Source organism: Nymphalis io, chromosome 11, assembly GCF_905147045.1.
Source record: "Nymphalis io chromosome 11, ilAglIoxx1.1, whole genome shotgun sequence".
Taxonomy (NCBI): Eukaryota; Metazoa; Arthropoda; class Insecta; order Lepidoptera; family Nymphalidae; genus Nymphalis; species Nymphalis io.
The window spans coordinates 7,770,415-7,787,089 of NC_065898.1; the positions used below are offsets into that span (position 1 = coordinate 7,770,415).

The 16,675-nt window shown below is 32.4% G+C and overlaps 4 protein-coding genes across 7 annotated transcripts in view; 2 read left to right on the top strand and 2 right to left on the bottom strand.

The window, feature by feature from the left end:
- Positions 1 to 459: 459 nt before the first annotated feature.
- Positions 460 to 7,198, bottom strand: LOC126771932 (dihydrolipoyllysine-residue acetyltransferase component of pyruvate dehydrogenase complex, mitochondrial). 3 transcript variants are annotated; one of them, XM_050492109.1, is made up of 10 exons: positions 6,968 to 7,198; positions 6,214 to 6,389; positions 4,960 to 5,142; positions 4,618 to 4,656; positions 4,253 to 4,435; positions 3,749 to 3,969; positions 3,493 to 3,587; positions 2,963 to 3,162; positions 2,049 to 2,151; positions 460 to 1,541 (listed from the first exon to the last, which is right to left on the bottom strand). In XM_050492109.1, the coding sequence occupies exons 1-10, from the start codon at positions 7,084 to 7,086 to the stop codon at positions 1,412 to 1,414; spliced, it is 1,449 nt and encodes a 482-aa protein (XP_050348066.1). In that variant the 5' UTR covers positions 7,087 to 7,198; the 3' UTR covers positions 460 to 1,411. The 3 variants fall into 3 exon arrangements, with proteins under 3 accessions (XP_050348066.1, XP_050348063.1, XP_050348064.1); XM_050492106.1 differs by having other exon boundaries at positions 3,749 to 4,017; XM_050492107.1 differs by lacking the exon at positions 4,618 to 4,656 and having other exon boundaries at positions 3,749 to 4,017.
- Positions 7,199 to 8,072: 874 nt separating this feature from the next.
- Positions 8,073 to 9,109, top strand: LOC126771989 (60S ribosomal protein L37a). Its single transcript, XM_050492192.1, has 3 exons — positions 8,073 to 8,162; positions 8,340 to 8,468; positions 8,933 to 9,109. The coding sequence occupies exons 1-3, from the start codon at positions 8,160 to 8,162 to the stop codon at positions 9,071 to 9,073; spliced, it is 273 nt and encodes a 90-aa protein (XP_050348149.1). The 5' UTR covers positions 8,073 to 8,159; the 3' UTR covers positions 9,074 to 9,109.
- A 153-nt stretch (positions 9,110 to 9,262) lies between these two features.
- LOC126771937 (solute carrier family 41 member 1-like) lies at positions 9,263 to 11,597 on the bottom strand. The gene has a single exon (XM_050492114.1). The coding sequence runs from the start codon at positions 11,371 to 11,373 to the stop codon at positions 10,033 to 10,035; it is 1,341 nt and encodes a 446-aa protein (XP_050348071.1). The 5' UTR covers positions 11,374 to 11,597; the 3' UTR covers positions 9,263 to 10,032.
- A 270-nt stretch (positions 11,598 to 11,867) lies between these two features.
- The window catches only part of LOC126771927 (polypeptide N-acetylgalactosaminyltransferase 5), a 30,121-nt gene continuing 25,313 nt past the window's right edge, over positions 11,868 to 16,675 (top strand). Inside the window, exons 1-4 of one of the 2 annotated variants that reach the window (XM_050492100.1) lie at positions 11,868 to 12,193; positions 12,276 to 12,523; positions 12,696 to 12,906; positions 13,527 to 13,656. In XM_050492100.1, coding sequence (XP_050348057.1) covers positions 12,359 to 12,523; positions 12,696 to 12,906; positions 13,527 to 13,656 — 506 coding nt within the window. In that variant the 5' untranslated portion in view covers positions 11,868 to 12,193; positions 12,276 to 12,358. The remainder of the gene's footprint in view (positions 12,194 to 12,275; positions 12,524 to 12,695; positions 12,907 to 13,526; positions 13,657 to 16,675) is intronic. The other variant, XM_050492099.1, reaches the window with a different exon arrangement.

Sequence of the window (16,675 nt, forward strand, 5' to 3'; positions counted from 1 at the left end):
AAAACTTTTGATATTATATAGAGAATTTCTACTAAAATACTTATACCCCATAAAATTTATTTTAATTTTATTACACATAAAATATTTACGGGGTAAGGTAATTAAAACACACATTTTATTCAATCTGCAAAGGTTATGTACTATTTTACTTTTTATATTTTAAAACTAAGGAGGGATTCAAATGTCACGTACATTATAACATTGTTTTTTATATTTGTGACGTCAAATGTACAGAACACTTTTATATTTTTTAGCAACTTGAAATCCATATATAATAAATATATAAGCATAATTTCCTTGCGTTTTAAAGCTATTATATACCCCTCTCTATGTCAGTAAATGTAAGAATAATATGATTTGATACTTCTTAAGTAATTAGGATTTAGTAGAATACTTCAAAATTAGACTTCTAAACTCTGCCTCTCACAAAATAGGAAATAAAATAATAAAACAAAAATATAAACAAGATAATTTAAATTTTTTTTTATTTATAAATAATATATATATATATTCACTAACGTTCATAAAATCATCTAGCATTAGACGAAAAAGATGGTAACAAATTACTCGTTTCGATAGATTCGGTTATTTACATCGATATTTAGCCAATGATTTAACATAATGTTATTAAATTCACATGAAACGCAAGAAAAATATCTTTACAAATAGATCTCTATTCCAAAAAGACAAAATAAATATACGAAAATGCATAATATTCTAGTTAAGATCACTTTAACATTTGTTTTATAATCATTTAACAAGACATTGATTGAAAAGGCAAGATACAAATTGTCTCACGCCAAAAATAATCCAATATCATAAAACATTACACTTATAATTCGAAAACAATAGAAATTGCAACAAAATGAAATAAAACGTTTTGAGGTAAATAACATTATTTTTAATGATCAAATATGTTATGTATAATTTTTTTTAAATCGTGTTTTAGCTTATATTACTAAATAAATAGTCCCTTAATTTTCACTGCATATCCTTCAAAAAATTTTACTGTCATCTAATAAAAAAAAACTATTGTCCTTATACATATAATTATAATCTACTGTTTTGTAAAATATTAAGACTTATACTAAGCGATTTGATGTTAAAATAAATAAAAAAAAAAACGATAAACAGGATGAAATCGAAGGATACGGCAGCCATTTTGTTTCTAATTTCATTATAATTTGCTGAATATGAAATGGTATGTAATAACCTCGAACTAAATGAACTTAAATACATTCAATATATATATGTCCAAACTTCCACTTTAAAATAATACAAAATAACATACAGTCGTGATTCTATTTACGATGGCGATTCAAAGGCAGTGGCGATAACGGAATCCGATCCAATAACAATAACTGTCAATGAAATCAGCAAACTACAATGAAATAATTTAATGAAACTAAATTTACAGTATGATGTTGGCGGGATTCTCAATGTTCTCCTTTAGGACCTTCATCCATTGGGCACCAACCGCTCCATCAATAACTCTGTGATCCGCTGAAGCGGTGAATGTTATGAATTTAGCGAGTCGGAAGCTGTAAATAAAATAATGAAACCCATAATTGTTTTAGTTACAAAACTGTATAGTTCGTGTCGTGTAACTATGCCGCTCTGAAACCAAGCATTTGAAAAAGCGTGTAAAACGGTAAAGTTGTGTTAAAAATGATAGCGTACAAGAAACTAAATTATAAATTATTTTATTATATTTTTTATAAGAAATGCGATTGTATATCATTAATAATACATATTTTGATTCTTATTTATAAATAAACAAAGCAACCTTTTTATCTAAATGTAACACAAAAGTTGATAAGTTTAGTAGCCTTATCAAAGATGATAAGACTAGTAAATCATTCATCAATCACAAAAAAAAGCTTTAACGATAACAACGCGCTTTTGTCACAGACTTTCTACTATACTAAAGGACATAGGACACCTAATACCTCATCAGTTAAATCAAATTTGATTCAGTGGCTTGGCAGTGAAAGCGTAATTACTTTCCCATTTTTTAGAATAGATTAAATTAAATGTGTTACACATACCCTTGTGGCTCGTTTTTGTCAGGAATGACAATCTCTTGCAGACCACCGCAAGCCAAAATTAGTGACTGTGGGGGATTGATGATTGCGTTGAACATTGTGATACCTGTAAGAGTAATGTTAACTTTGAACTATTATTGCAGTCTATAAAAAATTAAACAATAAGGTGATATCAAAGAAAATATCATTTGAAGCTAGGTCAGGAGTCAGGCCAAATAACGAAGTTCGTTTTAATAAGTCTCTAAAATTTTAGGTCTCCTATGAAATAGCTAATAGGTTAATAATAAGCTAGCAGCCACATCGACAGGAGTGTGAGCTCTAGCAGCTCTAGTATCACAAGACATGACAAATCTTCGTTGCAATGTGTATTGCTTGCAATGACAACATTTACCTACTAAAAGGTTGATTACATTTACAAAACTGTCATTTTTTGTGTGGATTGAGAAGTAAAGGACTTCTCTGTCAAAATAATACAAATAAGCATATGCATTTCACTTCAGCATTAGCATGCTTAAAAACTTTTCGGGAATAAGTGTCATTGAAACATAATGAATCATCAAATATGTTATTTGAGTAAAGATATATGGTATAGATAATAATCTATAGAAGTGTAGATGTGAAAGAGTAATTGTGTAATAAAAGGGAAGCGGAGAGCGTAGAACTGAAAATTAACCCAAAAAAGGACAAAGCAATGAGATGGATTAAACAGATTTGGTAATGATTTATCCCATACAAAATAGAGGCCATTGGGAAGTCTTGGAGAAAGAGATGATTAACTATTTTAGACGCTCTCTGCCATACCTATGGCTCATCAATAAAATTAGGTAACCTTGGAAATCCTAATAAGTCGATCTTTGTTATTATACCATTTCAATTGTTAATATAAACAGTAATTCATGTGCTAGAATGTAACTCACCAAACATTCCCAGGTTAGATACGGTCACTGTGCCTCCCTGGTACTCTTGTGGCTGAAGGCGACCATCCTTAGCCTTGCCTGCGAGTTCTTTCATATTGGTGGAAATGTCTATGATGCCGCGCGAATCCGCATTAAATATGATCGGTGTTATCAAACCCGTCGGTGTTGCGACCGCCACACTCACGTCAACGTTAGAGAATCTGTAGATCATTATAATATTATTAACTTATTAATTATAACAAATAACTCTGATTTATTTTATAAATTAAAACAAGCAAGTCTACGTTATCCATACTCGATATAGGGAAGACATATAAATATAAATGTTGACAAGAAAGCACAGAATTACTTGGTTTTTAAATTCAACCATTTTTTATCTGTATTTTTAAAAGTTTATTTTTGAATGTTACTTAGTAATCATGTGCATAATTTTAAAATTGTTTTTGTATAACATATGAAACGACGGCTATCATTTTAACATTATATATACAATAAAACAAATAGATCCAAATATAACTCATTGTACTCACTGTCTTATAAACGTGTCCATCCAGTGGGAATTGACGGTTGGCACTCGCTTGCAAGCCGCGGCCACAGCTTTCAAGATAAAGTCGTTTACGGATACCTGTAGATAATCAAAAGGAATTCATTATTTGCCATCATAAATTTTATTCGCTTGCAAATATCATATAAATACATTTGATAATTATAATATGACAGTGGATTCTACGGGCAACACAAGTTTATAGACCGTAAAGAAGAAGAAAATAAAAAATGCTGACTAACCTTTACATCAGATTTCTCAGCAGCAAGCCTCGCGTTGACCTCCTTCCTCATTTCTAACAGCTTCTCCACATTGACAGTCGCACACAGCTGGTAATGCGGAATGTTCTGCTTGGCGGCGGAGAGGCGCTTGGCGATGGTCTCGCGCATGCCGCTGAGCGGGATGTCGGTGTAGGTGGCGCCGGGCGCGGGCGGCGGCGGCGCGGGCAGCGCGGCCGGCGCGGCTGAGAGATCGCCACTCTTTAGAGACCCGTACAGCCCCGAGCCTTGCCCTGTCGAGTAGGGTTACAGGGCTCATGATGGGGTACTTAGTTATATTAAGTTTCACCTTTCCTTTCAAATACATCCTTCAGTTCAAATACGTGACGCCAGTATGATAAAACATCAAAAATTTGGATCAATTCACAATTTACAAGCATTTTAAGATTATATTAAATTTTATTAAAAGTGAATAGTAGAGTATGAAAGTCTATTGACTGATTGCAACAATGTTAGATGGTAACATACCTCCAAGCCTAAGATTCTTAAGTTCAGCCAGTCGTCTAGCCATAGGGCTGGCATAAATCCGACTGTGCTGGTCCACGGCGGGCGCGGATGCGGGTGCGGCCGCAGGTCTGGGCGCGGCTGCAGCAGGTGCGGCGGGCGCAGGAGCTGCTGGGGCAGCCGCCGCAGGTGGTGGAGCTGCCGCGGCTATAAAATTAAAATAATTTAAAAACCCTTCAAAATAAAATATAGTCAATATTTCATTAGTAAAGTAATATAAGTAAAAAAATTTTTGTTATATTAACCAAAAAAAAAAAAAATTATTATGTATCACTGTTACTGTTAGTACTGTATTATAATATTATGTATATATGATTGAATGAAATAACCTTTTGGTTTCGATGGTACTGGTTTTGAATCCCCTGTGGCTGTGAAAATAATTAATTCAGGCATGTGTTAATGAAAATAAAAAACAGCTTTATTAAAAAAAAACATTTCAATAAAAAAATAGTTAAATTAATCATTACTTCTTTAAAATCCATGCTTTTGAAAGTCCCAAACCCTATTTTGATTTCTTGCAATTATATTGATTTACAAAATATGATGAAACATAGATTTTCATAATTAAAAAAATTAACAATCACAACAAACACAGACTAAAATACCTTTCCAGCAAAAAAAATTGTATCAACCTTTCATGCACTCAAACTGTTTTTAATATTCAAACTTACAGTCATCTTTAAAATCTTTGAATGCTGCAACATCTGCCTCGTTTTCAACAATGATGCAGAGTAATTTACCCACAGGTACACCTTTAGTACCAGCAGGTATCAGAATTTTAGCCAAATAACCTTCTTCAGGTGTTTCAAAACCCATCGTTGCCTTATCAGTTTCAATTTCACAAAGGAGATCCCCTAAAATAAGAAATAAAGACATGATTAGTTCATACAATAGTAATTTATTTATTGCATGTACATAGAAAATAAGAACACTTTCGGTGTAATATTCTAATAAGCAAAATACATAAAAGAGTAGACAGCCACATGTTAGAATTATCATATTAATGCTATTTTAAATAGATCCAATATGGTATTTCTTTATTCTATAATTAAAAATAGACAAATAACTGAGCCACAAAGTAGTAAATAGTAACTTTTAGAAAAATTTAACTGTCCCTAACACCACAAACGCCCCAGCAGCTACAGAAACTAAGATTTTAAATGCCTTGTGCCTGAAATTACTTTGTCTCAAGCATCATTGAGACTGGAACACCATAATTTAAAGTACTGATAAATAGATAGTATTCACTCGGAAGAACCTAAACACAGCTGATTAAATGCTGATTTAAAAACTATTTATTGACTATACATTGCATAAATGCTACATAAAAAAGTAATAAAATGAAATCAAAATGAAAATTTGTTGGCATTGATTTTAATTAACAAATATGAACACCTACAAGGCTTCACAAGATAAAGAAAAATGTTTCTTTTGTACTTAATATTTTATTATAAGTTGAAACTTATTATTTTTATTTAGTAATGAAAAATGCCTATTAGTATTATTTAAAATTTTGTTTAGATTAAATATAAAAACCTCCCTCAGTTTTATTAAAATTCATTAGAACAAAAGAATATTAACTTCGATCTCATTCAATCATCCATCTAGTTTTATAAATAAGTACTCAGATAGACTGTAATAATGATTATATAAGCTCAAGATGAATACAGATAAGAATGATATATAAGATAAAAACAAAATCATGACTAGTAGACGATAGTAATGTCAAATCAAACTGAATATAAATTAATGTTTACTATGAAGAAATAAATATTAAATGTATGACTAACAGTTTCTGAAGATATATTCAGGTTGATAAACTTTACTTATTAAACTTTTTACTATCTAAGCTAGACTATAAAGTAATTTAATATAATTAAACACATGTGAAGCTCTTTGGATTAGACTACTATTTTCAAACTCACCTTCATTTAGTTTATCACCCTCTTTCTTTTCCCAGCTGACAATGGAGCCACTCTCCATAGTAGGAGAAAGAGCGGGAAGATTCACCTTTGAATGCGTAGGAAGACTTGAATAATACCTCATTTGGATATTCCATTGTGAAGTTATGCTTTTACCCTTTTCTGATAACTCTAGAATTCTACAATGAATAGATATAAATTAAATGTTATAGCTGCTTTACATAGTATCAATATTATTTCATAAATAAATTGTATTTGATAAAACAACACAGCAAAGAGAAGATTAATAAAATTATATTATAAGAGAAAATTTTAAGCTAATTTAAAATTAGTGTGTTAAAATTGTTATTGCAAATTGTTTTAAATATATTCCAGACCTGTCAGAGAATCTAGTTAAATAAAAGAAAAATTTGGAATAAATAAATATTACCTTGTTTATTCTGAACATGCATAATTGTGTTCATTTGATGGTGACATTTAGTGAATACTTTAAAAATGAAGTAGAAAAAAGTAATCTTTGATAGAACAACTTTCAATAAAACAGGTTTAATTTTTTTTGCCGGTACACATGTTTTGGCAATGTCAATTATCAAGGTAAGGGGATTGACGTTTTGGTTATGCAATTCGCGCCGCAAGAAGCGAACATTTTCGTATAATTTAAACATTTATTTAACACAAACTAAATGAATAATAAGGACTATTAAGTATCTGGTAAATTATATACAAAATTTAAAACATGTAAATGTTTTAAACTTACTTTCTTGGTTGTTTCCTTCTGGTCAACTCTGTGCTCAAACATCTGGCTACATTACTACGAATAGCTTTTTTCAGGCTATCGTTTAAAATTTGGTTTCGTACTAAAATCGTTCGCAGCATTTCTGATTTTAAATTTTACTTAGCCGTCCAGATAGTCGGGACGGTTTTATGTACCCTAAGGATCGACCTTTACCGACTTGTAGGTCGTTGAAATAGAAATGTTGTTAATGACACTGACATATGTCATTAGTGAAAGTAAATATACAGAGGATTGTAAATTTTTAAGAAATTTTTAAAGTGGTTAAGTATATAAAGATACGATAGGTTTACATTACAAAAAATATTAAATTAAAAGCTCGATTTCCATGCGTTTGTCACAATTAATGACAATACTAAAAGAACAATAAACCAATTGCCAACCTATAAGCAGTATTTTTTATGCATTTCACCGACCCAACCAGTGGTTAAATTCTCTTTGGACTCAATGTCGGCTGACTACACTGACCCAGTGTATATGATAATAACAGTTCAATAAACTATTACTTTTCTCCAATTCCAAAAAAAATGTAAATAAAAACCGTCTTATTTTTATTTATAGCGGTCATATCCCATTCATTCAATAGAAATCATGTAATTTATTATACGTAATACGTATAATAACATAATTTGCGTTTGCAAAAGCGACACAAGCTGACCCGCAGCGTAAATGATCCGTTCGGGTTTTGCGGATTGGGTGGAAGGAAAAATTAACTGTACTACGTATTTTTTCAAAATTTAATTTCTAACAATGAATTAAAAAATGTAATTTTTAGGCTATATATTCAAGTTTTTTTCTCATTGCATGTATAATATCGTTGATTATAATGCATTTACCACACTTTAAAATAAATTATAAGGCAGTTATACATTACACTACTATAACAAGTGTCATTTTCAGGTTTAATTAGGAACTTATATACTGCTACTAGCAATTTTATCTTCATGAGGTAAGTAATCTGCTTTCATAGAAGAAGAAATAAATCTACATTAATTATAAAAATAAGTCATGGTATAACCATAAAGTTAACCATGCATGGACTACTCATGAACTCGTCTGTGTTATCTGCGTAAAAAAATCGACTAATTGTCAGATTGACAAGTGATTAATGTTTCTCTTTTTCTGTCAACTGTTGTGTTAGGCAGGTTATTCCACAATGGTGAGAATTTAATTTGAAATTACTACTTACATCTTTAGATTTTTTGTGATAATATTTGGTTTTTGTTACGTCGTTAAAAGTGCTTAAAAATGTGAAGTAAATATTTCAAGAGTTCTGTGTTTTTTTCCCCGGCGTTAGTGTTATGTTATGTTCATAGGTTGATTTTAATAATTTCAGGCAAAGCGTACAAAAAAGGTTGGAATTACTGGAAAATATGGCACACGTTACGGTGCTTCCTTGCGTAAAATGGTCAAAAAGATGGAAGTTACCCAGCACGCCAAATATACTTGCTCCTTCTGTGGAAAGGTTGGTTCTTTGGTTTTGCTTAGATGCAAATGATATCATTGGTATGTTATCCTATAATCATACCTGAAGACTGTTGTATACACTTATTCATTTTATTGGTTTATGTATTATTTGTGAACACTCATAATGTATCTAATATTTTTACAAATATAAGCGGAATTAAAATTTGCTGATACGTGATTTTAATGACATTTTATGTAATATTCAATTAAAATATGTGCGTATTATTTACACTTCTAAAACAGTAGAGCTATTGTTCCTTTTATTAATCTAGACAATTAACAAAAGACTTGCTAAAGTTTTAATTAATCATGCCTATAAGTTGATAAAGTGAAATACATAATTTCTTAATAAAAATTTTACTTATGGTACTTTTCGCCATATTAATTTGTTTCCTTTTTATTGAAGGGCAAATTACTATTTTTGTTGTCTAATAACTAAAATTTAATATTGTAACTTTTTAGGATGCCATGAAACGCAGCTGCGTGGGTATCTGGTCATGCAAGCGTTGTAAGAGAACTGTAGCTGGTGGAGCTTGGGTTTTCTCTACCACTGCTGCTTCATCATGCAGATCTGCAGTAAGAAGATTGCGCGAAGTGAAGTAAAAATTTAGAATAAGTGATTAAACAAAAAATATCATCTTTTTTTGTTTTATTTATCATCATCTATACATTAAACATCATTATCATTCATACATTAAACTGAAAAAGCTCGCTTGAAAACTATAATAATAAGGACACATATGTATAATTTTTATTCTGTTCATGTATAATATGGGAACCACAGAACCGACTTTCATAAGATTATTTCATTGCATTCAATCTGTGCATATAATTTCATAACTATTTCTATTCTCATATCCTCATGTATATTGATTGGGTTGGCATTAATTACTTTTAACAGTAAAAGTATTTGAAATGTCAAATTATTAGAAGGAACTAAACTTAAGTTAATGTCATATTCAAAAGTAATTAAATTATTACTTAAGTTTAAGAAGATATTATTTATGTTTTAGCCAATTTGGATTGAACAAGAGAGAAATACAATTAATTAAGGGAAAAAAAACATTAAATTCAATTTAGAATTGTACACAATATATTTACATTAGCATGGTTATAAGTATTGTGTAAATATCAAATATAATTTAACAATAAAAAAATTCGTATTTTTAAATATTTAAAACAAAGATAAAAAAGCTCAGTTTTCATAACCATGTTTGTCTCTGATTACAAGTACCACATGTTTTATATCTATACAATAAATAATTCTAACAGATTGCATATTAAGTTTCATGCCTAAATATATAATTAAATTTACTAAGATTATATATATTGAATTATTAGGTAAAAAACAGATACCTTTTATTCAAAAATATATTCTTGCGATATGAAAATATTTTAGTAGCACCAATATGAATTATTGCTATCTTATATTGTACAGTTTACAACTACAGAAGAAAATATTAAAAATAAGATAAAACATACTTGTCACTTTTAAGTACAGTTAAATTTAGAAAGATTTTTTAACTTTAAATATAGTTTATAATATGAAAAATCAATATTTGTCAGTCACCCAAATCACTGTCTTTGTCTCCAATGGCATAAAGAATGTGGAAAGCTATACCTAACAAGGCAGTCCCTAGTAAGTCACCTAATGCAGTTAAGTATGGAATAGCAGAATTATCAGGATCCAAACCTAGTTTCCACATCCATATAACAATATAGTGACTTATAGTTAAAAGAAGAAATACTTGTAATAATGCAGCAGACATGTAAATTAAAATAAATATGGGTGTTAAAGAAGTATGCCCAGCTTTCAGATAACCTATTGTATAAATAAATATTAATTGTCCAGGTATAACCATTAACAACAACAATTTCGTAGTATTACCTATCACTGCACCTTCTTTCTGCCCAGTGTGTAATAATGTTGATAATCTTGAAGCATGTACAGCTGCCATATTACCTCCTATACCATTTATAACTAATTGAAATACAGCAATACCCTTATAATTAGATACTGTGTAGTCTAATATGAGCCCCCCTGCACTACTTATGACCATTGCAGAAACAACAGGCACCCAACCTTCATCTAAAGCTTGTTTAGTAAAGTTATTCTTCCATGCAATATAGCCACACAATGGCACAAGTATAGCTCCGGCTATGATAATTATAGATGGTAGTATTACACTTGTGCCAATAGACTTGTACAATAGGGATGCTATCCAAGACAATAGTGCCAATGTTGTCAAGTCTCCAAGACTAGCTGCAATAGGTGTAGCTATATTATCAGGATTTATATTTAGCTTTTTTGAAACAACTATAACACCAATCATGATTAAGCCAAGGACAAAACTAGCAAAGGAGGCTGTAAGTACGCTGGATGCACATAGCAACATTGCATGATGAATATCAAATTGTCCTTTGGGTATCCAGCCCATAGCTACAGCTGCCATTGCTGCCAGGAATCCTACTAGAATAGCCTGACATTGTATAAGACATAGATTACCTACAACTAATGAATTTAAGCTGGTTTCCAGATGACCTAAATGAGCATGAGTAGAAAGCCTTGATGCTAAAGTCATTTCCAAATTGCCCTTCAAACCCAGCAGTGCTGGCACTAGTATATACACTTCTGAAACTTGCTCAAAAACTTGCCAATGTTGCACAACATCCAGTAATAAACTCGCGGCCACCATTCCAAATCCAGCAAGCAAAAACGAAACAAACATTTGCACACCGGCAACCCACGAATTTTCTTTCCCATATTTAATATCTGGCGGTTTATCTTCGTTTGTGATAAGACGATACACGTCAGCACTTATTTCAGTTTCATTGTTACACTCAGGTGTTTTCGCCATTTTACTGCTATTACACTTTGTCCTATTCATCACAAATGAATTCATCAACTAGCAGAGATAACCAAACCGCAAATCCATTAATATTATTACCTTAAATGCTAAATTAATGTCACTCACAAGAGTCTTATAGTTTAAATAAAATATAACTATTTTGTATATACTTTTCTCAATATCTTAAAATCTAGGTAGCTACTAGCTAGTAAAAATAGAACATCTTATTTGTAATTTATTGTTGATTTTCAGAGTTATAGACAAACTGTTGACACAGGTCACAATTACAAAGTGACAAGCTAACAAGTCGCCAAGGAATTATATTTCTGACAACGACTTGACGTTGACATTGTCAAAAATGCGATGTTTGACAAATAAACGTACGAGATTTTTTAACCATTCAAGTAGTATGGTAGTAAGCAGTTATTATATTGAAAGTAATTGATTAACATATGTGAATTAGACTAAAAAAACCAATTTATTTTTCCATCTTTTCATGTTCGAAAATATAGAAATTTTGGATAAAGTATCCGAGCGATTGAGGACACGGCACTCTTGAATCTTCATAGAAACTAGAAAGTTTGACGTATAGTATACGTGCGTATACGTTTGGGGATTGTCGGCGGTAGCCTGAATGTGACAATTTAATCGAATAATTACTTACCTATCTAATTATTTATTAAAAGGCGTAAGTTTACCTTTATGACGATATTATTGGGATCGTATATAAATAGTGTAAAATTATAAATAGGATAAATCGTAATAATGCCAATTTCATTGCATTTTTGAAAAGAATCCGGGAACCTACTTTTATCTAATTGTGACTAAACTTAAACAATTGCCTTCTACTTAATTTAAATACGAATTTTATAAGGTGGGAGTATAATTAATGAATTTCGTTTATATTTTGGTAGATATCTATTAATAAATATTTTTGAGACCTTTGTTTGTTGCAGATTTACGTACGGTAGGCAATCGAGTGTTAATTTGACATGTGGCATTAGTATTAACTTTGCCTGGTGTTCGATTATTAGATACAATGTTTAGAAGTAAAATAAGAATACACACATGCCGAATAATTCTCCTCACATCTCTAGTTTGGTTGTTAGTTGATGTTGCTTTATTGGCCTTATACTCTGATTGTTTTGGAGATGGCTGGGATTGCAATAAGAACAAAAATGTTAATAACGACTTCATTGTAAAGGTAAGAAAACCAGTCATTTATATAAATGTAGCAAAGGAATCTATTTATTCATTTCAATAATAAGGAAATAAAAAAAGTTGTAAAGTCAGTTCTTTGTATATCTTATTAAATTATTTTTTGACTATTTATTTCAAAGTACATAAATATATTATGTCACAATAATTTTCAATAGGGTAATGATGAGTTTAGAGGTAAAAAAGCAGCAATTGCTGCTGCATTACAAAAAGATATAGATGAAGAAGACACAAACATTGAAGAGAATGAAGTAGAACATGATGTAGGAGATGATGGTTTGATGCTGCCACAGTATCCCAGATCCAGACTTAAGAGATGGCAAACTGTCCCACCAGTAAAACCTCAGGGTGAATTGCCTGGAGAAATGGGTATGATTAAACAACCAACAATTTTTAGTTTATAACTTATTTTTAATTTACAGTTTTCAAGTTAAATATTATGTAGTTTAAATAATATAAAAAAGAAATCAAACATTTTTTATACTTATAAATATAAGTCATATTAGTTTATACAAAAAAATCCAATTACAAGCATCTATAGAAAATATGTCAATTAAAAAAAAAAGAAATTTTTATGTTTTAACAAACAATTATATGAATTGAGCTATTTGTACAGTGAGTCATTGTGACAAGGCTCTTTTGCTTTCATTTCCCTACTTGTATGTTCATAAAATAGTCATAATAGATTGTTTTAACATTGGAGATTTATTTGGTGCTACCAAGATGAATACAAAAATAAATCAATAATGTAAAACATGAATAATAATTTTATTCATGCAGTAATATATAATAGATTGATAGTATTAATACTATAAATCTTCATAAATTTGATTTAATTAATTTAAAATTTATAAAAGTGATAAAAACAGTGTTAAGATATTTTACACTAGCAATTTTTAAATTTAGAATTGAATAGAGATTTTTTTGGTTAATGAGTCTCAAATGCTTTAATTATTGTAGAAAAATTCTTATTGAATTTCAACTTGCAGGTAAAGCTGTAAATATTCCAATTGAACAAGAGAAACTTATGTTGGATAAGTTCCAAGAAAATCAGTTCAATTTGTTGGCAAGTGACATGATCTCACTTAACCGATCTCTGACTGATGTTAGATTTGAAAAGTGAGTTGATTATTTTTTTTAACATATAATTTTTTTAGTATTTATTGTTTTAGAGGAATCTTTAGTGCTGTTTCTTTTGTCCATAGTGTTAGTCAGGTCTGAAAAATATACATACCAGTGTTATTAGTTTGGATAGTCTGTACTGCAGTATATGCTGCAATAACTGTTTTTTTTTTAAAGATTAATAGCAATGATTGGTTTTGAGTAAATTCTAATAGATCTATTTTTGTCTCTAATTATGCTAGGAGTGGAGATAGCAGCAGGCAATAGCCCAAGAGTCAGGAATCAGGATAGAACTTGTGACTTTTACGTTGCTAACTGGCTCTTAAAATATTATGCTTTTAACACTACAATTAAATTTTTAATCCTTTAAGTATATGATTAGTAAATATGATAATGGTTGATAAAATTAATTATTTCTCATTATTTACACAAAATTAACGAAAAATATTATTCTTTTGCATCAAGTGAAGTAAATCATTCAACTAACATGAAAAACATAATTAATTTTTTTATTATATAATTAATTTCAAATGTTATAATGATAAGAAGTAATTGTTATTTTATTTAAAAACGAAACGGAACATTGCATTGGTTTCTTATCAGCAATTAATTAAAAAAAAATTATACAATAAAACCATCTCTATGGTGTTGTAAAAATATTAAACTGGAAGTTAAGTGTTTGTTAATGTCTATGCCAATTGCAAATGGCAATTTTATGATTTAATGTATGAATGAATGATCAGTAAAATTATTAATGACTACCATTAAAATACATAGAATAGGATATAATATTTTTTATTTATTTAGTTATTATTGTCCACCAATATTATTTATTAATGGACAATAATTGTAAACCTGTGATAATTAATGTTTTTTTTATCTGTCAGAACATTAATGCATTAAACTTAATGTGATTGTGTATTTATATTCCTTTTTTAAATTTAGTTGATAATAATTAGAATAGTACTCCCCCAATCTCATCCCGTGGGTGTCGTAAGAGGCGACTGAGGGACGGGGAAAAGGGGGGATGGGCAGCAGCGTCCCCCCTCTCATAAACATCTTACCCCCTACTGCGCTCGCCAACACGCCTGCCCAGCGCGGCGAGTATGGGCAAACCCCTCCCTAAATGGCAGATGCGCCCAAAAAAAGGCCCCCAGTTACCGGCAAGCCCGCTAGGCCCGACCAAGGTAGCGGTCGCGGTATCGGCAGGGCAGGGGGTGCTAAGAATCACCGGTTCACGGCAGGCTACCGTATAAAACGACTGAAAATGGCAACGTATAATGGACGCTCGATGAGGCTGGACCATCACCTCGCCGAATTAGAAGTAGAGTTAAGTCATATAAACTGGCATATACTGGGGTTATCTGAAGTCCGAAGACAGGGGGAGGACACGATAACTCTAGAGTCCGGTAACTTACTCTACTTCCGCGAAGGTAATAACCTCTCCCAGGGTGGTGTCGGTTTTCTAGTCAAAAAGGATCTCATTAGCAGCATTGTGGAAATCAGTAGTGTGTCGAACCGGGTAGCGTACCTTGTCCTAAAACTTTCCGACAGGTACTCCCTGAAGGTTGTACAGGTATATGCGCCAACTTCGACATACTCTGATGATGTGGTCGAAGCGATGTACGAGGACATCGCAAAGGCCCTCAACGACACCTCGAGGGCCCACTACAATGTTGTTATGGGAGACTTTAATGCTAAAGTGGGAGTACAAGATAGCGGTGAATCGAAAGTCGGACCTTACGGCTTGGGCTGCAGAAATCACAGGGGGCAAATGCTGGTAAACTTTCTCGAAGCGCAGGGGCTTTTTTTGATGAATTCTTTCTTTCAAAAGAAGCCTCAGAGGAGGTGGACCTGGCGAAGCCCCGATAACGTGACAAGGAACGAGATAGACTTTATCATCTCGAATAAAAGGCACATATTTAGAGATGTTTCAGTGATCAACAGGTTTAATACCGGAAGTGATCACCGCTTGGTTCGAGGCACTCTAAATATCAACTTAAAAGCCGAAAGATCGAGAATGATGAGGTCTACTCACCGACCTACCATGCTCCAAGCTGCTCAAGGCTCCGAAAAGTTCCAAATGGAACTTCAAAATCAATTCACCGCGTTGGAAACCATAAGCAGCATTGATGAGAGAACCGACACGCTGGTCAAAATACTGCAAAACACATCCCGCAAGTGTTTTCCGCCACAGAGAAGAGACAACGCACCAAAACTCTCTGCTGAGACACTCGAGCTCATGAGAAAACGACGAGAACTACCATCGTTTTTGTCAGATAAGGCCTTAAACCGAACAATAAAAACGCTGACGCGACGCGATCTCCGACGCTCCAATACCCGTGCCATCAAGGCTGCGATTGAGCAAAATCGGGGATCGAAAGTGTTCGCTCGCAAGTTTGGGAGGCCGCGTCTGACAAAACTTAAAACTGAAAATGGTGGGGTCGTTACCTCTAGGCCTGAGATTATCGGAGAAGTAGAGAGGTTTTATGGGCAGTTGTTCTCTTCAAGATCGGATAAACCCATGGGAATCAGTATTGATGACCAGCGCGCCCCTCTTATGCGCCATTACTCCGAGGAGCTCCCGGTCGTTGACCAAGGAGAGATTAGGGCGGCTCTAGAACAGCTTAAAAACAACAAATCTCCGGGAGATGACGGAATCACAACAGAGTTGCTTAAGGCAGGCGGGACTCCGGTCCTGAAAGAGCTAGCAAGCCTCTTTAATTCCGTCATCCAACATGGCAAGACCCCGGAAACGTGGAGCGGGAGTGAGGTGGTACTGTTTTTCAAGAAAGGTGATAAAACCCTCTTGAAAAACTACAGACCAATCTCCCTCCTAAGTCACGTGTATAAGCTGTTCTCAAGAGTCGTCACGAACCGTCTCGCCAGACGACTTGACGAGTTCCAGCCCCCAGAGCAAGCCGGCTTTCGATCAGGCTACAGCACCGTGGACCACATCCATACTGTTCGGCAGATTGTGCAGAAGACCGAAGAGTACAATCAGCCGCTGTGTATG

What these genes read in the sequence shown, in the direction of transcription:
- LOC126771937 (XM_050492114.1), bottom strand. Translation starts at nt 11,373, where the DNA reads ATGAATTCATTTGTGATGAATAGGACAAAGTGTAATAGCAGTAAAATG.
- LOC126771932 (XM_050492106.1), bottom strand. Translation starts at nt 7,086, where the DNA reads ATGCTGCGAACGATTTTAGTACGAAACCAAATTTTAAACGATAGCCTG. An exon ending in TAAGAATCTTAGGCTTGGAG is followed by an intron (nt 4,018 to 4,252) that starts GTATGTTACCAT and finishes CCTACTCGACAG; the next exon opens with GGCAAGGCTCGGGGCTGTAC. An exon ending in ATCTAACCTGGGAATGTTTG is followed by an intron (nt 2,152 to 2,962) that starts GTGAGTTACATT and finishes TTACTCTTACAG; the next exon opens with GTATCACAATGTTCAACGCA.
- LOC126771989 (XM_050492192.1), top strand. An exon ending in CTTGCTCCTTCTGTGGAAAG is followed by an intron (nt 8,469 to 8,932) that starts GTTGGTTCTTTG and finishes GTAACTTTTTAG; the next exon opens with GATGCCATGAAACGCAGCTG.